We start from the raw sequence: 20,622 nt of genomic DNA, 5'->3' as shown, positions 1-20,622 counted from the left end.
AGTTAAAACAAATACGCTAAAAAGTATTTGAGATATATTTATTTTGTGCCTACTTAATTTCTGCTAAACTGAACAAAATGAAAAACAAATGATCCACTAAGGGCACTTTAATTGTGCTTTAGTGCTATACCAAGGATATTTACTTTTTTATTTTTTGAAAATGTTATGCTATTTTAAATATCTTGCATTTAAAAGGTCGGTATCATTAAAAAAGCATAAAAATCCACATGATTTTAGAAAGGTAATCAAAAAGTAATCAGATTGCATTACTTTAAATTGAAATAGTTAATACATTGTAAGTAACTTGTAATCTGTAACCTTTCCACTGTATCTTCCCAAAACGAAATATATATAATATATAATCCTCCATATTAGATGTATATATTACAGCATCTGCTTTTTATTGCTTTAAGGGAAGACGCACAAGCACCGCAGCGCGTCTCCTGGGCAAAAAGCGGCACAGGATCGGACATCATGTCAAAAAACGGCACATTATCCTCAATAGCCACCAGCCCTCCTGCACAGGACCCTCAGCATCCGCTCCAAAACAACCACTACCCATACCCCCCCGGGGCCTCGGACACGGCCTCCATCCTCACCACCTCGGGAAGCACAACCACCTACCGCCTCCGCCCAGGGGAGCCCAACCCACTGCACGGCCTGCCCGGATACAACGCCAGCAGCACGCCCAATCACACGCACCGCCCGCACCAGCGCCAACACACTCCCAACAGCTGCTCCGCACAGAGGACCGAGGGGCCGCAGCCGCAGACCCCGCGTCCGCTCAACATGCCTATAAACACTGCCACGCTGTCCCGCATGGGTGCTGTGCCCATCATGGTGCCCACCCAGAACCACGCCGGGTCACTGGTGTAACGACTAGCCAAATGTATGTGGGGGGAAAAGGGTTTCGACAAATGTGACGATAAATTTGGCTAAAACCTTTTTATACAGAGTGAAGTACAGTAAGATACAGTTCCATGTCGAAAAACACCTTTGTTACGTTTTTTTCTAATGAGATTAATCTGTGTTTTAAAGCCTAAACACTCTGTGAAGTTCATTTTTTCGAACCGTTTCTGATCGAGAACAGTATTTTGTTTTTATTTTGTGCGTTACGCGTTACGACGTCCACTTTGTGTAACGGTCGTGTTTATGGATTCAGATTTGTTCAGTTATTTAGACATTCGGGAACATTTTTGACAGTAATCTTTAGCGTCGGCTGTTCTTGTGCCTCTTGTGCCTCCGTTTCTCTCAGGAGTTTTCGCTTTTTCTGTCAAGAGGTTGACAGATTTCTGAAGCAGAGCAGGTTTCATTTCAAATGTTACGTTTGTTTAGATATTTAGAGAGAAAAGGGATGAGCGTAAAGACGAAGGTTTAAATGAGAACCCGTGGAAATGCCGTTTTACGATGTAGAGCATCAAACAAATAAATGCCGCTGTCTGCCACGCTCGCGTACTGAAGCAGGGGGGGACTCTTAATTTGTAAAGCGTCTGATGATGTAAGGTAAATGAAAGTGTCCATTTATTTATTTGTGTGTTCATGACAATGTATGAAAAACTAGCCTTGTGGTTTAATGACTTGAATATCGAAAGCAATGTTTAATGATTTTTGATAATAGTGTCAATGCTGAATGTTATTGTGAATGTTCTGGCTGGAGATATTGTTTACTCTGTAATTAAAACTTTTCCACTTATTTTGCTCTTTTCAAATTGGCATTATGTGAAATCGAAAGCATTATACAGTAACTGTCCACATGGTGGAAGCAGGGAAAGTGGAAAATGCCTCAGTGAGGTTCAAGTGTTTAAGCTGAGGTGCTTGTTCTGATAAATCAATACAGAAATGCATTGTAAAACATTTTTAAACTAGCACATCTCTTTAACGAGGCATTTCACTGACCCAGCATTAAACTCGTTTTATTAATAACAACTATCTTGGAATCAGATTTTTTTATTTTGGCTGTTGAACGGTCAGCTATGTCACGGGTGGTTTTGGTTAAAAATATTCCATATTATCCTATAGAAAACAATTGCTGAAATAGCTTAAACATTACAAAACCACATGGGTTAAGTCCCATGGGGAAAATGTGATTTTGGATGAATTTGGCAGTTATATTTATACTAAGTTACAGTTCAAGGACACGTGTCTTCTGATAAAAATAACGAGAAAATGCATTGAATGATCGTCACTGACAGACTATTTGGCAGGCCTCCACTCTTAGTCACCGAATGATGAGATCAGAGTTAGGAAGTTTTGTGATTAGAAATTCCTGCAATTAGATCAGAAGTTAAAAACCAGTGAGCTGCTCATTTGTCATGCAGGCGTCTTGGCTCTGTGGTTTCTTCTAATAAAGTCTAATTTTGTCTTCTTGAACTCTGAATATTTTTACAAGACTGACCCTGCTTTTTAAGAAAACTTTAAAGAAAAATGTTCCTCATCTCAGCATAAAGACAGCTAAATATTAGAAGCATAATGGCATATTGTTGTCCTCACAGCTAGTATTTTGCTCCAGTACTTCGGTGAGTAAATCCTTCATACCTTTTTATTAAAGATTCAGTAATTAAGTGTCCCAGATACCTGTGTGCATACATGGCAACTAGATGAGTAGATACGTGACCACGGTACTCAGCATCTACAGCTTTAATATTTGTGTAACTACACAGATCCCCAAAATAGTATGTAATTACAAATGTGTAACAGGACTGGTAACAATACTTTTTGGTAATAAAAGTACAAATGTGTAACAGGACTAACAGCACTTTTTGATTAAAAAAATTTATTTACGGTTTGCAGTTACACTGTTACACAGCAGATGCCAGTTAGGCTTTACATGTAAATCGTGGTTGGTGTCTAGAATGTTACACTTTATATAAAGGGGACATTTCCTGAGGAGTTACCATGTGGTGCACCAACTCCAGATCCGACTCCTCATACTTTACATACCCCTAAACCTACTGTTGTTACAGAATATAGAATTGCTGTTAGACAAGTACTTAGTGAAGTGGAACAAGTGTTGTTACCATTGTCCTGTTACACACGTGTACGCGCACATACCATTCTGAGGGCCGTTACGTGTGTGTAGCAGCTGTTGATAACACGTATCAATGTGTATTTACACTGCGGTTACATGCTACGGACACATCTAGTTATTATGGAAGTAAACAGGTATTAGGGCCACTTAAAATGAAATGGGTTTTTATAGTTTTTCAGGAATCTTATTTTTCTGAAACTTTAAAAGAACCTCATTTATTTAAAAATATTAACTTTTTTTTAACATGGTAAATGCTTTTACATTCGCAAGGTATGGAGGCGTACAGTCCACTGAGGTTAAGGCTTCTGTGATCCGGTCGGGGTCATCGACGGAGCTGACCTTAACTCCTGCCGTCCAAACCAAGAGGAAAGACACCTGTATTTTCTGCTCATCAAGCCTGCATTTATTTGAGCCAAAGTACAAGCAAAAACTGTAGAATTGTCAATGTGCATTATAAAAAAATAAATAAAAATAAGCAAAAAAGCCTTTGTGGAAAGTTTCACCAAACAGCTTTTTTATTTAACAAGGTGCACATCAGCTTAAGCCACAGAAGTAACATTTATTTATATTATATAATAAAGACAAACAATATAATGCCCGATTTGAAATAATTGGACTGTCTGTGCTAACATCGAATTAATCTGATATCTATATGTACTTAAAGAAACAGATTTGAGGATTTGTTAGCCTTAACTACATGATTTAAACTAAACGGCTTCAGTAACTTTTCTAAATGTTTCACTTAAATCTTAGCTGTGTTTTATATTTCGTAACAAATCGAATGAGTCGGTGTGCTTTTATAAGAAACGCTGTAATCTACATTTACAAATTCACAAGATTAAGGCACAAACTTTCTGCATAAAACACCGTTGATGCCTCCTGATCAAAATCGACAGACACGGGAGTGTGGAAGACCAGATCTCTGCAGTCACGTGTGGGACATAGAAATACATTACAGTCACTTAACCCTACATGTGTGATCAACATTTTAGACAACGAAGAGATGGTTTAGTCCGATACAGGAGACCATAAATCAGCATCACGACTCGGTGAGCAAACTTCTCGCAATGATCATCCTCATCACTTCATTAGTACCTAAAACAAAAAAATGTATATATTTTTTAAACATGCTATTTTATTATATTACAGTTTTCCCAATAAGACAAAAACTCATTACCCTCCAGTATCTGATGCACTCTAATGTCTCTGACGTACTGCTGCACCGCGTAGTCCTTTAGGTAACCGTAACCTCCATGTATCTGTAAAGCCTGGTTACATATCTGAAAAAAAAAAGTATTAATGTATTTATATAAAAACATCAAACAGCTCAACACGAACAGTACACACACTTACAGAAAAACATTCATCCGTCACGAAGAGTTTGGCCATGGAGCAGAGCGAGACGGCCTCGGGCCGGTCCTCCTGCAGAGCCAGCGCCGCCTGACGGACCAGCAGACGAGAAGCTACCAGCTTGGTGGCCATCTCAGCCAGCTTGAACTGCAGGAACTGAACACACACTTCAGCTGCTACCCGTTTCTGATTCAACAGACATTTGACCGAATCCTGCTAGAAGGATCACAAGTCAGCTTTTACCTGGCTGTTCGATAGTGTTTCTCCGAACTGTTTCCGCACACGCATGTGATCCCGGGCCAGAAGCACAGAAGCGTGAGCCGCCCCGAGGGAACAAGAAGCTGCGGGGTACAAAAGAACTAGCGTTAACCCTCGCGCCGTGCTGAAAACCTCCTTGATCTAAGCACACGCATTTTCATTATTCATAGAAAAAAACATTAAACGTGAATCATTTTCACTTAGAAAATTAGGTGCATGAGACCGGTGAGCTCCCAAAAAAAAAAGAAAATAAATAAAAATAAGAAACAAATGAAATTTATTAGCAAGAAACTTAGAAATCATGTTTAGGCCGTTCATTTCTGACCTGGAACGCCACAAACTCAACAAAGAGAGAAAATTCCTCCAAAAGTATAATTTTTAGCAAGTTACACAACTGTGAGCAAAGTCGGCAAGTTTTAGTCCAATGCCGTAACATTCAAAATCCTCTCTGGGTTAAAATGACCGGAAAACAAATCTGTTAAAATAAATAGGTTATCAAAAAAGGTTTCAAATCAAAGTTACGAAACAATTCACCAATATTAATTCTGCCTCCATTAAGGCCTTTCATGGCGATGTTGAAGCCCTCCCCCTCTGCTCCAAGCCGATTGGTCACCGGGACGGCGCAGTCCTCCAGTATCACAGCTCTGGTTGGCTGAGAGTTCCAACCTACCTGCAAAGACATTCATACACGGATTACAAATCACAACAGTGATGCTATAACTCAATCCTGCCATCTGCTGGACGATCTTCACCTCTCAGCGCTCCTGTCCTAAATCTACATTACCTTCTTCTCTTTCTTGCCAAAGCTGAGTCCAGGGGTTCCCTTTTCCACCACCAGACAGGAGATGCCCTTAGCTCCCTTCCCACCCGTCCTGCACATCACCACGTAAACATCCGTGTCTCCACCTCCGCTGATGAACGCCTGACCAGAAACAGCGAAAGCGTTGGCAAGCCACATGAGATTTTTGTTAATATCTCAATCATTTTTCCGAAGTACCTTGGAGCCATTCAGGATATAATGATCTCCTTGGAGCTTTGCACTTGTTAGAAGTGAAGCAGCATCGCTCCCGCTACCTAACAAAACAGAAAATAAATCAATTCGTAAATCAAATGTAATCACGAATAAGCAAGCGATTAAATAAATACAATGATAAATAAATCTAATCAAAATCATATATATTCATATAAGCTGCAGCTCATATAAACAGAAGTGCGTCTCGCAGAAAAACACTGTAGATCGATCTTTTTCTCTCTGTTTATGTCTATGACGGACTTCGCAGGTACTGGGCTGCTCCGCACCGTCCCACAAAAAAAAAGCTAGAGGCCTATTTAATAAAAAACAAAACTGATGTATCTTGAAACTAACTGAACACATGTGATCCTGGACTTACCGGGTTCTGTGAGGCAGTACGAGGCAAACTTCTGCATAGAGCAGAGATCGGGGCAGAACTTCTCCCTCTGCTCATGGTTTCCAAACGTGTCAATCATCCAGGCACACATGCTGTTTCAAACACAAGCAGTCGACACCACGGAAAATCTGATTAAGCACGAAGAACGAAAACTACATGCAAGCACATGTACTTTACGTAAAAATATATTTATTCCAACTTTATGTATTATTTTTAGCATGCTTATATTATACTTGTATACAGCAAGCCGATGGGGGTATTTAAAAAGCACAGACGGCTCACTTGTGAATACTGATGTACGCTGTAGTGCTGACACAGCCTGTGGATAAAGCCTCAAATATTATAGAGGTGTCCAGACGAGAGAGTCCAGACCCCCCAACGTCAGGGTTCACGTAAATCCCACCGAACCCCAGCTGGGCGGCTTTCCTCATGGCCTCCACGGGGAACATTTCCTACAAGTGGAGATATGAATTCTGCTCAACTATGAGTTACATATAAACAATAAGCGCCACTGTCAGACGTGCAGGTTACCTTCTGGTCCCATTCTGCCATGTGTGGCGCCATCTCATTGGCAGCAAAGTCAAATGCCACCTTTTGAAACTCTTTTTGTTCATCTGTGAGTCCTATGGAGGCTGTGGAGTTATGTGCAGAAATGTATATATTATATATTAGTCACGCATACTTCGTTTATATTGTTCATCTACTTGCGTGTTAGCAGCTGCATCTGCTGTAATGACCTACAAATCTGATAGGAGCCAATCAACAGCGCTCGATACACACCCCCAAATATGATTGGCTGAGATCATTAAAAGCCAACCAATAGCGTTAGCATTGAATTACATGTTATTGAAACCTAAAATGTCTTATCTATATATATATCTATCTATATATATATATATATATATATATATATATATATATATATATATATATATATATATATATATATATATATATATATATATAACATTTGTTTACTCCAGAAACACTGACGTTTAATGAAGCGTTGCGTTAGATTGACTCAACAATCCCGCACAACTAAGTTTACTAAACAAAACAATTATATTAAAATATCCTGTTAATGTATTATTTCAATAAAATGTAAATAAAAAGGCTTATTTTAAGCAATGGGACCAAACACTGAATGTGACATCCACAGACAGTGGGCCATCAACAGATATTTCAAACCATAAAATTGCACCAAAATGACATTTAAACAAATTTGAGATAACATTACAAATCTAACGTAGATTTTAGTTACACACTTTATTAAAAACATAGAATTTGAAACGTTTACTCCAGTAATCCTAAATGACTGACTGCTCGTCGTTGTCTCTCTAGGAACACTGCTGTTATTATTACGGTGTTTAACGATAAACAATTTGACTTACGATCAATGCAAGCTGCTATTCCTCGTCTCTGTACACTGTTAAATATTAAACTGCGACTTCTAGCGATGCTATATGAACCCAATCGGACACCTCTTGCGAGTGCCCTAGCAGCCGCCATGTTGATTCAGTGACGAGTTCAATCGGCACGAAGGATGATGGGTAATGTAGTTCTAAACATTATCGGACTTGACCTTAAGGTTAACCTTATGTGAATAATTTATGCGCAGCGTCAACGCAGTAAATGTAACTTGCAAACCGTTTTGATGATTATTGGTTTAATTTGAATAAACTCCACATTCTGTTGTTGGCGCAATCCAAAAATGATCCTCCAGACCACACGCGATCTGCCAGGGCGCTGTTTTATCAAGAGGGCTTGTATAACATTTCCTCGCATTTCCAGTGAAAAATGCCACCCAAGAAGAGAACACGAAGCAGCGCCAAATCTAATAAACGTGGTAAGTAATCTGCTTAATGTTGCGTCGTTTTTTTAAATCACTTTAATTAATGAATCTCTGCTTGTTTTAGCTGATGCGGACGACAATCACGCCGAGGGGTCTGATGATGTTGCACAACTCAAAACTGGCAAAAGAAAAAGGTCAGCAGGAGTAAAAAGTGATGTGGAGAAAAATAAAAATGATGATGCATGCAAAACAGCTTACAGCTACTGGCTCATGAAATCTGAACCCGAGAGTCGGATTGAAAATGGAGTGGATGTGAAGGTAAACCCTTTTTAGTGCCTGTGTCCACAGTTTTGTTTTGTTTTGTTTTGTTTGTATGTTTTCGTGCAAAATTAAAGAAAAACAAACATGCTTCTGTAAATCAAAATTATTATGATAAAATGTCAACGTTTTAACTTAGTATATCATAATTTTTCACCTCATTATTACTTAGTATCTCGTAGTTTTGACAACTCATGATTACTAATTACTAGAGACTGACATTTATGATCCAGTTATGATGTTCCTCATAATTATGCCTTGGTGGAAACTGACTGCCATATGAGGAAAAAGTTGAACAATGCATGAGTTTTTTTTTCAAAGGTTACTAGGCGAAGAGAAAGCTAATTATCTCAGTAACTTAATTGTAAAGTGATGCTATTAAATAATAATAATAATAATAATAATAATAATAATATCTTGTTTTCTCCAACTGCAGTTTGGAATCGAGGACCTCAAAGCCCTTCCCAATCAGACCGGATGCTGGGATGGAGTGAGGAACTATCAGGTGGACTTTATTTCTGCTGATTTTCATTATTTGCCATTTATTTCTCTTGTTATCGACTGTTTATTAACAAACATATGCAGAACATTCGCTCACACCTCAGACGTTTCTCCTCAGGCACGTAATTTCATGAGAGATATGAAAGCGGGCCAGCAGGCTTTCTTTTACCACAGTAACTGCAAAGAGCCAGGTATCGCCGGCCTCATGAAGGTGAGGAGTCACTGCAGTACAAGCTTGATCACCACGTATATAACAGTGGGGATATTAACGGTAATAACTATTTTTACAGATCGTAAAGGAGGCTTATGTGGACCATACACAATTTGACAAGAAAGACGTGCATTATGACCCCTCCAGCAAAGCGGACAACCCTAAATGGAGTATGGTGCGTCTTTACACAGACCGTTTATAAAGACCGCTTTGTGTTTTTGCCTTTAGAGCTGACCGCAGATGAACTCTGTACAGGTGGACGTTCAGTTCGAAAGGATGACCAAGCGCTTCATCCCTCTGACTGAGCTGAAGAAATATCACTTACGGCACAAAGCTAAAGTTGGACCCTTAAAAGATATGGCCCTCTTCACCAGAGCCAGACTATCAGTTCAGCCCCTCACTGCAGGTCAGTTGTGTTTAATACAGTAAAATGTGTTTTTATTTTCATGTGCTGTAGTGTAGCATTGCTTAAAATGCCATTATAAATGTAAAATGCATTTGGCTAATTTAAAGTGTTAAGTATTTTAAAAACAAATTTAAGTGCAGATATTCAGCTTTATGGATTTTTGTATATATTTAATGTTAATATAATTTATTAATTAAAATAATTGTTAGGTTATACTTCTTTTTTCCAGAGGAATTTGACTTCGTCCTGAGTTTGGAGAACGAAGATCCAATATGAAAATCAGCATAAATCTCATCCCATTATGATTCACGAGTCTTTTCTTTATGTAATGCATGCTCTCGTGACTAAAATTTTAATATTTTTGTTAATAAAAAGTTTGTCTGAGCTCCTGTCTCCTTCAGAACGTTTTTGGACAAAAAAAGGCAAATCGTGTTGAATGCAGAGGTTAGTAAATTTTTATTACAACAGGGCTGATTAAATGAGCCTTTTGCAGAATTGTTCACGGTCGCATGGCTGTTAATAGTCATACCTCATCCCCTGAACAGCTAATAAGCTATCAAACAAACATTAAGTATAATACAATGACATACGCATGGAAAAAAATTGGAAAATTCACCTTAAAATGCAAACAAATCACAAGAAGGATTTTCTCTCTTGAGAATACTGTAACCTTGCCCCGGCCGTGATTCAGCTGATTCGCATTCAGAGGAAATAAACACTTAAGACACCAGATCAAAAGAAAAAAAATCAATAAAAATCTTAAATGTTAAGTTAGTTAGTAGTTCCCTTATTAGACATTTCTATGGAGGCCTTCATTCGTAATACCCTAAATGACAGAATAATACTGTGCAGAGCTCTATGAAGAGTACATGAAGCGCTAGATTTAACACAAAAGATCACAGTAAATCTCATTTCGGGCTCATTGAACAGGACAAAGCACAGAAGCTAGATTCCGATTTCTCAGTGTACGTGACTTGAGCAAAATTTGAGCGTAACAAGGAGCCTTATAACTTCACGAGGCACAAATCAAACATAAAGCACGAAAACAGCCAAAAAAAAAAAAAAAAAAAAAAGAAAAGGGCTGTGCCTGGAATTTCCAAACCGTTGGTCACCTGTATAGTGGGAATGTGTGCAGTATTGGAAGGAGAAATAAAAAAATATTTTGTAGTCTATACACACAGACTGCCTATTACAAGCTTGATTTTCATTTTTGATCTCAAGAAGCGAAGAATGGCGTGTCGCACCGATCCCTTTGAGACTTTTAAAACATTATTTTGGACGTAACAAGGTTCGTTGGAGATCTCGAGGGAGCGCAGCGTCTCGCGTCTAGTTGCTTTCCTCTTTGGCTTGTGCTGACGCCGTTTCAGAGTTCGATCCCTCGTATCTCTGAGCAGCAATGGTGGCCTGTTGGGACATACTTCTCCTCACGATGTCTCCTTTCCTCCAGAGTGTGATCTCCTGTTGAGAATACACAGCGACGTCTTTGTGAGCGACAATTAATGTTAAACGTTACGTGATAAGTGGAGCCCAGACCTGTTGTTTGAAGTATCGTCGTTCTTCTTCGTCTATAAGGACTAGGTTCAGGTAGTAGCGCACTGAGAACTTCTTGTTGACGTCCCTCATGGTGGGAGTCAGCTCGTAGCCGGCAAGAAACAAGCGGATGGGGATCGATTCGCCTGAAAAGAGTAAGGGAGCCAAACCATGACATCATATGGTTAGTTTACCCCGTTATTTACGCACTCTCGTGTCGTTCCAGTAATTAAAGGGGTCCTATTATGCTCTTTGATTTCGTTTTGGGGTGTACTAGAACATGCTTGGTGGTATTTTTCGCTTTTTTATTGCAATACCTTTCTCTCAACCCGAAGTCCCACTAAATGTGAAAAACTAACTGTGTTGTCATTGGTTAGCCGACCCAGTGCATTGTGATTGGCCAAGACAGAACGGTTAAATTCATTCTTTTTGATTTCCCTGGTAACGCTGTGCACAAAGCAAACGCTGCTTTATCAGGCATCACATGCAAGATAACACGATAATCACATCCAAAATACGGCTTGAAAAATGCAGCGATTTAAAAACGAATGCATTGGGTTTTGATTTTAAAAAACATTTATTCGAATTTCTGTAGGTGGCAATTCCTCTGTTTTCAAATTTAAAAAGCGAAAAAGCATAACAGGATCCCTTTAAGATATTTTGTGATGCATCCGGACAGCTCTCTGACCCTCCATAGACAGCAAGGATCCTCACACGAGGTCCAGAAACATCGGTGAAATAGTCTGTGACATTGTTTACATTCAGATCGAAGCCTAAATATGTTGTTTACGTATACGATATTCTCAAAAATGGTGCCTGGGTGACACAGAGTAGACCAATTGTTGAATAAAGGTTTTTTTTTTTGCTTTTGAACACAAAAAAAGTAGTCTTCTAGCCTCGTAAACGTCACTGATGTCACATGCAATATTTTACCGATGTCCTTCCTATGTTTCCGGACCTCGATCGTGTGAGGATCCTCGCCGTCAGAAATATCTTTTTATATTTGTGTTCCGCAAATGAATGAAGGTCTCGTGGGTTTTCATTTTAAGGGTGAGCTGTCCCTTTACGTGCACGAGAAAATAATGCCTTTCAGCGTCTAAACAGAAGCCACAACAGTGTGTACAATACGGGCTCTATAGTATCAATACAACAGAGATGAAGGGTTTAGCTTTACCTCTCACCGGCGCCCCGTCCATGATCTCATATTTGGCAATGGTGTCGTTTTCGTGATACACACTGGGCCCTGTTCCAGTCGTTTCCCGTTTTATTATATCGATCTCCATGTGTTTAATCTTTATCCTCACAAGGAGGAAGTAAATCTTGCCTACGATAACGTCCCTCAGGTGGTATCTAAACAGGATGCGAGAAGTTATTTTATGAATAGAAAACATCCCGTTTTAATGCAATGTCGAGCACATTTTACAAACATATCTAACTATACACACCTCTTTACAAATTAAACACTCATTTTCATAATCATATATAATCTTCTAAAACATCATAAAATTACACTTTTTTTGTAAAAAAAAATTTCATGGCACATTATAAAACATTAATAATTTAAATATATACAGGCGTGGACAAAATTGTTGGTACCCTTTGGTCAATGAAAGAAAAACTCACAATGGTCACAGAAATAACTTTAATCTGACAAAAGTAATAATAAATAAAATTCTATAAATGTTAACCAATGAAAGTCAGACATTGTTTTTCAACCATGCTTCAACAGAATTATTAAAAAAATAAACTCATGAAACAGACCTGGACAAAATGATGGTACCCCTAACTTAATATTTTGTGTGCGCAACCTTTTGAGGCAATCACTGCAATCAAACGCTTCCTGTAACTGTCAATGAGACTTCTGCACCTCTCAGCAGGTATTTTGGCCCACTCCTCATGAGCAAACTGCTCCAGTTGTGTCCGGTTTGAAGGGTGCCTTTTCCAGACTGCATGTTTCAGCTCCTTCCAAAGATGCTCAATAGGATTGAGGTCAGGGCTCATAGAAGGCCACTTTACAATAGTCCAATTTTTTCCTCTTAGCCATTCTTGGGTGTTTTTAGCGGTGTGTTTTGGGTCATTGTCCTGTTGCAAGACCCATGACCTGCGACTGAGACCAAGCTTTCTGACACTGGCTAGTACATTTCTCTCTAGAATTCCTTGATAGTCTTGAGATTTCATTGTACCCTGCACAGATTCAAGACACCCTGTGCCAGGCGCAGCAAAGCAGCCCCAGAACATAACAGAGCCTCCTCCATGTTTCACAGTAGGGACAGTGTTCTTTTCTTGATATGCTTCATTTTTTTAGTCTGTGAACATACAGCTGATGTGCCTTGGCAAAACCTTCGATTTTTGTCTCATCTGTCCACAGGACATTCTCCCAGAAGCTTTGTGGCTTGTCAACATGTAGTTTGGCATATTCCAGTCTTGCTTTTTTTAGGATTCGTTTTCAACAATGGTGTCCTCCTTGGTCGTCTCCCATGTAGTCCTCTTTGGCTCAAACAACGACGGATGGTGCGATCTGACACTGATGTTCCTTGAGCATGAAGTTCACCTTGAATCTCTTTAGAAGTCTTTCTAGGCTCTTTTGTTACCATTCGGATTATCCGTCTCTTAGATTTGTCATCAATTTTCCTCCTGCGGCCACGTCCAGGAGGTTGGCTCTGATCCATGGATCTTAAACTTCTGAATAATATGTGCAACTGTAGTCACAGGAACATCTAGTTGCTTGAGATGGTCTTATAGCCTTTACCTTTAACATGCTTGTCTCATAATTTTCTTTCTGATCTCTTGAGACAACTCTTTCCTTTGCTTCCTCTGGTCCATGTCGAGTGTGGTACACACCATATCACCAAACAACACAGTGATTGCCTGGAGCCATATATATAGGCCCAATGGCTGATTACAAGGTTGTAGACACCTGTGATGCTAATTAGTGGACACACCTTGAATTAACATGTCCCTTTGGTCACATTATTTTCAGTGTTTTCTAGGGTACCATCATTTTTGTCCATGCCTGTTTCGTGAGTTTATTTTTTTAAATAATTCTGTTGAAGCATGGTTGAAAAACAATGTCTGATTTTCATTGGTTAACATTTATAGAATTTTTATTTATTATTACTTTTGTCAGATAACAGTTATTTCTGTGACCATTGTGAGTTTTTCTTTCATTGACCAAAGGGTACCAACAATTTTGTCCACGTCTGTAACTCTGAAAAAAATAAACTATATTATTATATACACGATACACTTATTTTTGCAGTTAATTCTGTCAAACATTCAGGTAAACCTCAGCATTTTACCTGTTTTAAAAATAACGTGACGTCGGGCAGGCACACTCACTTGATTTGTTGTATTCGAACTCAATATGGAGGCAATCTTCAATTCCTACTTCCATCTTGATGGAGGAGTTGAGCTCTGGATACGTGCACAGCGTCTGCACGACGATATCCATCTCTTTACTGATATCATTTAGCCTTCTGCTGATTGTTGCTCGCAGAAAATATCTAAACAGATCAGAATGAAGGATTTCAGCTGCGTTCTGCACTTCACGCGCTGTCAAAAGATTTTGAACAGCAAGATTTTTTTTTAAAAGAAGTCGCTTCTGCTCACAGAGCCTGCATCGTGCGGTACAATTGTTACATACTATTTTATATAACTGATTTTTAGCTTCGTTACTCCAGTCATACTTCATTTTCTCCACAGAACAAAACATTTATCTTAAATAGAAATCTTACATAACGTCACAAATGTCTTTATCATCATAATTAATCGATTAAATTACTAATTTAACAAATGCTTGCTAAATAAAATGAATTCCTATTAAAAAAATAATTCTATTAAAACATTAGTGACAGTTAAATGCTGACTTTTCAGTTCATCAAGGAATACTAAAAAAATGTACTGTTTTGTGTATTAATAATAATAAAACAGATCATTTGACACTTAAGAATACAGTAATGACGCAGAAAAATCACAGGAGTAAATTGCATTTGAAAATATTTTTAAATAGAAAAATATTTCACAACATTATTGCGTTTGCTGACTTCAGGCTCAAATAAAAATCGATGAGCAAAAGAGAGTTCCACAGAAAGCATTAAAACTCTCCAGAAACGTTTGACTGGTAGTGTGCATGACAACATATCCCTATCACACCATTTAACTCCAAGCTAGATGCTTTTCAGCGACGAAGCGATTGAACGATTTACCTCAGTTTGACATTCTGGCCAGTGTAAGACTCATAGGGCTTTTCCACATGGGTGAACTCAAAGTCAAAGGTCTGGGACTGTGAAAGCTCACCGGGTCGCGCAAGATCCTTCACTAACGACACGAACTCGTGGTGGTTTCCTCTGTCATAGTACAGCTCTGCGAATCAGTGGCACGTTTAAACATACACAAACACCGGGACCGTTTCCAAACTTCCGTTCACACGCGGATAGCGGATAAACTCACCTATCTGTCCGACGAACTCGATTTTGATCCCGTAGTGCTCCAGCCTTTTGCCGGGAGTCTTCAGTGTCACGTTAACTTTCCCACTGACAGTTTCGCCATCGTAGAAAAGGAAATATTTGTCCTTTTGCCGTCTTCGGTTTTGTGCTCCGCTTTCTTCCTGGTCTCGGCGTCGTTCAACACAATGTCGATCTCAGCGGTCTGTCCGAAGCCGAAGAAGCTCATGTCTGATGGACGAGTGTCGGTCTCAGTGCCGTACGATCATAGATCACCTGATTGACAGCAGCTACAGGTTCCCTAGCGCTCCGATAGTTACCTCTTAACAAGTGGCCTTCAAAAACAAGCGAATTGGCTAATTGACTTTTTGTCACGCGCGATTCAGTTGAGATATATAATATATTACGCTCAAAATCTAATGCATATTTCTGTCTGGTTTAATTAAAGTAGCTTTAATTTACAGCAGGACCGCAGTCAGGAAGGATATTTGCCCGTAAAACAACTCCCGCACTTCCTGGATCTCCTGCAGGGGTTATTTCAAAATAAAAGTTCCGGTTTATTTCATAATAAAAGATGGGGAAACAACAATGGCATGATTATTTAATAGAAGAATTTCTTTATTATTAAATAACAATGGTAAAAGAAAACCGATTACATGACCACATTTACTGTACACATACATGGCCATTTCTTTTAACTGTACCTGAGAATATTATAATCTAAGGATAATATAATGGATAATTTTTTGATAGTACAATAGTGTAGCGGTGTAAAGAATTAAACATCTCGATGGTAATGCTATTCACATTTCATCTCTAATAATGTGTTTTGATTTCACATATTTTTACAAACCACACATTAAAGATAATCCCCCCCAAAAAATGGAGAACAGTTTAACATATGACAAATTTCTTTATGACATACACTGCAAAAAAAATCTAAATCAATATTTTTCTTTTGTTTTAAAGTAAAACAATAGAAATATCCATTAAAACAAGTAAACATTTGCGTCTTTGTGTAAGACTTCTTGAATTATGTTTATTACACTATTATGCAAACGCATATTTTATGCATAAACCTCACAAAATTTAGTTAGGTTTATGTTTAAAACTAGAAATTGTCATGAAAAAAATAATTATATTTGCAGTGTAACTTTAAATATTAAGGATATACATTCAACATTTAACCATAGCTGGAATGTCAGTTATTTCATATAGTATTTGTTATAGTATAAAGTAAAATATAGGATTGTTTGAAAATATTGTGGCTGAGCACCACCGGCATTCCTAAAAAATAAAAGGACGTTTTTGCAGTTATGCCAGTCAGAAACTATTTTGGGGCCCAAAAACCTTTCTTCAAATAACTTTTTTTTTTATCTTAGCTTAAAAAAACTGTTTGTGGAATGGAAAGGCTCCATGCGACCACGTATAAATAAAAACCCTTCATTTTAAGAGTGTGTAACTACACCTAATTTAGCTTCTTTTAGTCCACTGACTGGCCATCAATAGTGTATTTAAAAACGTGACAACGCCGAGCCTTAATCAGTTAGGTCAAATAAAATGTTTTGCCATTTAACACTTTGAATAATTCGATAAAAGATGCCGTTTTACATTTGTTTACATAGTTGAATATACAGTGTCTGGCCCCAATCTGACAGGACATTGAAATTTTACTTACTTGCTTATTTATTGAATTACACAAATATATTAAGATCAAACCTAGTTTCTCTTTTTGTTTTTCTAAAAACAGTCTGCCGAACTATTTTTAGACAGTGGGACATGCCATGAGGAAGACTAATATATATTGTCATAGTGCGTCAAGTTACTTATAAAAAAAAAAAAAGTAAAAAAAACATCACGCTAAATCAAAATAACCTCACGTTCCCAATTACATATATAGCTACATGTTTTAAAAACAAAATAAATGGATAGACAATGTCGATCACTTCCACATAATCAGTTTTATTCTTGTGACACGGCCCACAGTCTAACTACTACTCTGGAGTGAACTACAATATACCTAGATATTATAAATAGATTAAAACAATAACACCTGGACAATATGTCCAAAACGTATAAAACAATTATAAAGCATTGAAGGTCACTTAAACACAGAAATGGCACTCTGAAAAACCCACAAGTGCGTAATCTGTATCTAGAGGAATATTTCAAAAAACGAAACTAAGTAAATGAATCATCCTGCACAGCCAAGTCTACTGACTTCAAGGAGATGTTCGATTGAATCTCAAACTAAAATGCTACAAATTTATGGTTCAACTCAATAACTAGTATGGAGACACTAACACTCTTCTCAAAAGTGACCGAGATAAAACAGTCTTGGCATGGCATTGTACACATTTACACCGACAGGCTTCTTCACATAGTCGCACGCTATATCTCCGGTGGGAAATATAATATTTACCTTCAAGACATGTAAATTCTTGCACCGGTATTACGTGTTGACTATTTTTGGGCAAACATACAGCAGCACCGGGATGCAGATTCAGCCTTGCTACAATTTGAAGTGCAACAGACATTCAGAAATTCACAATTATTTGCAAAGTCTCAATAAAAACCCCATCTTTTACGTCGTGTTCGTTTTGCTGCAACAATGATCCTCACTTCACAAGATGCATGTAATAACTATAAATCTTAGTGTTGTTCTGAAAGCCATTTTTATATATAAACTGTGGTGTTTTAAGTAAACCTGTGTTTGAGTCCTGTCCGTTTAAATCAAAATAAGGGGAGTAAAAATTCCCTGTTTAACACAGTAGTTTTCCTTTCTGTAATAACTTTGGCAAGCCACGAGGCTCGAGTCGCACCTCTGCGTAAAATCCACAATTTGACAGTTCAAAAGTCAGCTCACGAGGCCTCGACCCAGCTTGAGCGCTCGCCTCCTCTTCTTTGACTTCAGATGACAAAGGAGGACTTGTGGCGGAAATGTCCCTGAGGAAAAACGGAGAGCAGGCAAATGATATGTAGTTAAAATGTGGCACCACGGAAGCGAAACATAAATCCAGCCGACTATTTTTTTCTCCGTGTAGAGATTTTACCGAGAGATTATCCCGAGGATTGCACTAATACCACTTTGAGCTTTGCTAGCATTAATAAAAAGAAAATATCTGCCGTCAGAGAAACGCCGCGGTGTAATCTGAGAAGATAAACACTAACAAATCTTGGATGATATTTCATCCATCCTTGTAAGAACATTTCAAAGTGTTGACTGCAGCCTCTAAACGTGCGCTAATGCATGAAAATAGATCCATGGCGCTTTATAACGTCGCAAATCCACACAGCCTTACCTCATCTGGACTGGCGTAGTCCATCCTGTTTTCATGCTGGGGTACTTTGTAACTACATGAAACAGAGCATTGCAGTCTTACCAAAAAGTGCATTCAATTGCAAATCGAATCAGATGGGCCCTCATGGTGATGGTGTAAGGTTCATTTTGTGCCATGGTTTTTACTCACTTGGTTTCCTGTGGTCTTTGCAGGAACAGTAGCCACTTTTCTGAATCTGACAAATCCCCACAAGGACGAATATAAACGCGCGCCACTCCACCTAATACCTTCAGGAATATTCCCACAATGTCCAGATCATCTAGAAAGAAATGACGTTCAATGAGAAGATAACGTCATCGTTTACTCAGTCTTCGTGAATTATTGTAATTTAGTTATGAAAAACAACTGCATTCGGAACGCCGCGAGGGTGAATAAATCATTTCTATATTCAAAGCTTAATCGTTATTTCAAAGTGCAGCCACCGACCGGCATCCTTAAGTGGCACACTTACACACTTCCATGATCTGAGGACTGCATTTCGACCATCCTGCCTCATTTCTGGCCTGGCAAAAGTATTCACCCGCATCCTCTTTCTTCACCGACCGAATTTCTGTAAAACAAACAGAATTCTTACACTTAGCAAAAGCCTGGTTAATGTTACAACCGAAAAATCTAAAAAAAAAAAACACACTGATATGGCCACAAAAAAACCATAATTTAATCTAAGCCTATCTTTTTATTAAACAACAAAGACATATAACTTATTCATATAACATATATGTATAAGTGATAGTTTACTGTCTGTCTATGGGAGGGTCTAATCAAAAATATCATAATTTGTGTTCCAAAAATGAGCGAAGGTTTTACAATTAATGGCAGAATTTTATTTTTTGGGTAAACTATTTCTTTAACCTAAACCTCAAATTATTATTTAAAAATAACTTAAATCTATTTCTAAATCTCTTTATTTAATTTAAAACCTAAGTTTTTCAATGTTAAATTACTTTGTCCATTCCAGTTTGGTGCTTTATTTAAAGCACCAATAATTCACTCACAGGCAGATTTTTTTTTTAGATGTATAGCCAGCGGAACATTCTTTTGCAGTTTATTTTCTTGCAAAACAATGGTCGCTTAGACTATAATCCAAGCCTCTGAAATGTAAAGAGAGTAAAGTTGTTTTAACTGGCATTTCATCACAAAGCACTTACCAGGGAACCAGTCTCGGTGTTCATGGTGTATGAAGAATTGTAGAACTTGCTGCTGGTTTTCGGGTCTTCTGGCAGCTCCTCGTTGTTTTTGTACCACTGATACTGTGACTGCGGAAAGCCTTCGTTCTCAATGCAGCGCAGTTCAGTGCTTGAGCCCACCGTAACCGCCTCCGGCACGCTACACCTGGGCATCACCGGCTTCACTGCAACACATCCACAACAAAACATCAGCTTGTTCGACCATTATGTGTTTAGAAAAATAACCAGGTATAAATAACCAACTTTAAATAAAGCTGCGAGCAGAAAACAGCATTCGCATCTAATACAGCATGGCATTAAATTCCCTCTCAGCTGTATGTCCCAAACTGTAAGATCGCAAATTATAATCAGAGACACATTTGTGCATGCAGAGGAATCACGTTGATCAGCTCAATACATTCATCCTGCCCTCAAGCCCACTGAAACATTTTTGTCCAATCAGATCGGCTCTCTTGGGTCATTTCAGTGCAACACTGCTGAGAGTTATAACCATGGATTACAACTCGCAGAACGCTCCCTAACTATTCCAACAGTACCTCTTACAGCGAGACTGATTAGTATTTCATCAAAGGGCTTCTGGTCGTCGATGGCTGCCACCTCACAGCGATACTGAGCTGTGTCCGATCTGCTGGCGTTCAGGATTACAAGGTTTGCAGGCTCTCTCAGCAAAGCCCTGTGCTCCAAAGTCACCTGCACGAACATTAAGTTCGGCTGGATTCAGCTTGAACGCCGTCGACGTATAAACAGCATTATTTTCTGAGAGAGAGAATCTGTTACCTGAAATTTTATTTTGGAAATAGACATAGCTGGGTACGCCATTTTTTATTTTCTTCCATTCAATTCTGGGAT

At 38.5% G+C, this 20,622-nt stretch overlaps 5 protein-coding genes across 6 annotated transcripts in view; 2 read left to right on the top strand and 3 right to left on the bottom strand.

Annotated features, from left to right (window-relative positions):
• esamb (endothelial cell adhesion molecule b) overlaps positions 1 to 1,905 on the top strand; it is a 33,976-nt gene extending 32,071 nt beyond the window's left edge. The window contains exon 7 of the mRNA XM_043259513.1: positions 414 to 1,905. Coding sequence (XP_043115448.1) covers positions 414 to 876 — 463 coding nt within the window. The 3' untranslated portion in view covers positions 877 to 1,905. The remainder of the gene's footprint in view (positions 1 to 413) is intronic.
• A 1,609-nt stretch (positions 1,906 to 3,514) lies between these two features.
• Positions 3,515 to 7,584, bottom strand: acad8 (acyl-CoA dehydrogenase family, member 8). Its single transcript, XM_043259967.1, has 11 exons — positions 7,437 to 7,584; positions 6,577 to 6,677; positions 6,328 to 6,497; positions 6,028 to 6,137; positions 5,634 to 5,710; positions 5,421 to 5,558; positions 5,171 to 5,306; positions 4,622 to 4,719; positions 4,382 to 4,534; positions 4,206 to 4,308; positions 3,515 to 4,123 (listed from the first exon to the last, which is right to left on the bottom strand). Exons 1-11 carry the CDS (start codon positions 7,552 to 7,554, stop codon positions 4,068 to 4,070), a joined length of 1,260 nt encoding a protein of 419 aa, XP_043115902.1. The 5' UTR covers positions 7,555 to 7,584; the 3' UTR covers positions 3,515 to 4,067.
• Positions 7,585 to 7,750: 166 nt separating this feature from the next.
• thyn1 (thymocyte nuclear protein 1) lies at positions 7,751 to 9,657 on the top strand. 2 transcript variants are annotated; one of them, XM_043259585.1, is made up of 8 exons: positions 7,762 to 7,891; positions 7,962 to 7,984; positions 8,018 to 8,155; positions 8,592 to 8,660; positions 8,775 to 8,867; positions 8,947 to 9,042; positions 9,123 to 9,273; positions 9,503 to 9,657. In XM_043259585.1, the coding sequence occupies exons 1-8, from the start codon at positions 7,843 to 7,845 to the stop codon at positions 9,547 to 9,549; spliced, it is 666 nt and encodes a 221-aa protein (XP_043115520.1). In that variant the 5' UTR covers positions 7,762 to 7,842; the 3' UTR covers positions 9,550 to 9,657. The 2 variants fall into 2 exon arrangements, with proteins under 2 accessions (XP_043115519.1, XP_043115520.1); XM_043259584.1 differs by having other exon boundaries at positions 7,751 to 7,891; positions 7,962 to 8,155.
• Positions 9,658 to 9,705: 48 nt separating this feature from the next.
• vps26b (VPS26, retromer complex component B) lies at positions 9,706 to 15,764 on the bottom strand. The gene is given in 7 exon segments (XM_043259586.1): positions 9,706 to 10,731; positions 10,807 to 10,949; positions 11,978 to 12,153; positions 14,139 to 14,306; positions 15,009 to 15,165; positions 15,253 to 15,378; positions 15,381 to 15,764. Coding segments are annotated over 7 exon segments (996 nt in total). The 5' UTR covers positions 15,475 to 15,764; the 3' UTR covers positions 9,706 to 10,599.
• A 1,372-nt stretch (positions 15,765 to 17,136) lies between these two features.
• The window catches only part of jam3a (junctional adhesion molecule 3a), an 8,005-nt gene continuing 4,519 nt past the window's right edge, over positions 17,137 to 20,622 (bottom strand). Inside the window, 8 exon segments of the mRNA XM_043258213.1 lie at positions 17,137 to 18,191; positions 18,548 to 18,599; positions 18,716 to 18,794; positions 18,796 to 18,845; positions 19,038 to 19,136; positions 19,731 to 19,937; positions 20,310 to 20,458; positions 20,547 to 20,622. The exon segment at positions 20,547 to 20,622 is cut by the window's right edge and continues 42 nt beyond it. Of these exon segments, the coding sequence (XP_043114148.1) occupies positions 18,008 to 18,191; positions 18,548 to 18,599; positions 18,716 to 18,794; positions 18,796 to 18,845; positions 19,038 to 19,136; positions 19,731 to 19,937; positions 20,310 to 20,458; positions 20,547 to 20,622 (896 nt within the window). The 3' untranslated portion in view covers positions 17,137 to 18,007.

The sequence above is a fragment of the Puntigrus tetrazona genome, chromosome 15 (assembly GCF_018831695.1).
Source record: "Puntigrus tetrazona isolate hp1 chromosome 15, ASM1883169v1, whole genome shotgun sequence".
Classification (NCBI taxonomy): domain Eukaryota; kingdom Metazoa; phylum Chordata; class Actinopteri; order Cypriniformes; family Cyprinidae; genus Puntigrus; species Puntigrus tetrazona.
This window is presented reverse-complemented; position numbering and strand designations above follow the sequence as displayed.

Coding starts and splice junctions, on each gene's coding strand:
- acad8 (XM_043259967.1), bottom strand. CDS start 7,554: ATGGCGGCTGCTAGGGCACTCGCAAGAGGTGTCCGATTGGGTTCATAT. Junction 5,559..5,633: donor ATATCCTGAATGGCTCCAAG/GTACTTCGGAAA, acceptor GTTTCTGGTCAG/GCGTTCATCAGCGGAGGTGG. Junction 4,309..4,381: donor TGACGGATGAATGTTTTTCT/GTAAGTGTGTGT, acceptor TTTTTTTTTCAG/ATATGTAACCAGGCTTTACA.
- thyn1 (XM_043259584.1), top strand. CDS start 7,843: ATGCCACCCAAGAAGAGAACACGAAGCAGCGCCAAATCTAATAAACGT. Junction 8,868..8,946: donor GTATCGCCGGCCTCATGAAG/GTGAGGAGTCAC, acceptor CTATTTTTACAG/ATCGTAAAGGAGGCTTATGT. Junction 9,274..9,502: donor AGTTCAGCCCCTCACTGCAG/GTCAGTTGTGTT, acceptor TCTTTTTTCCAG/AGGAATTTGACTTCGTCCTG.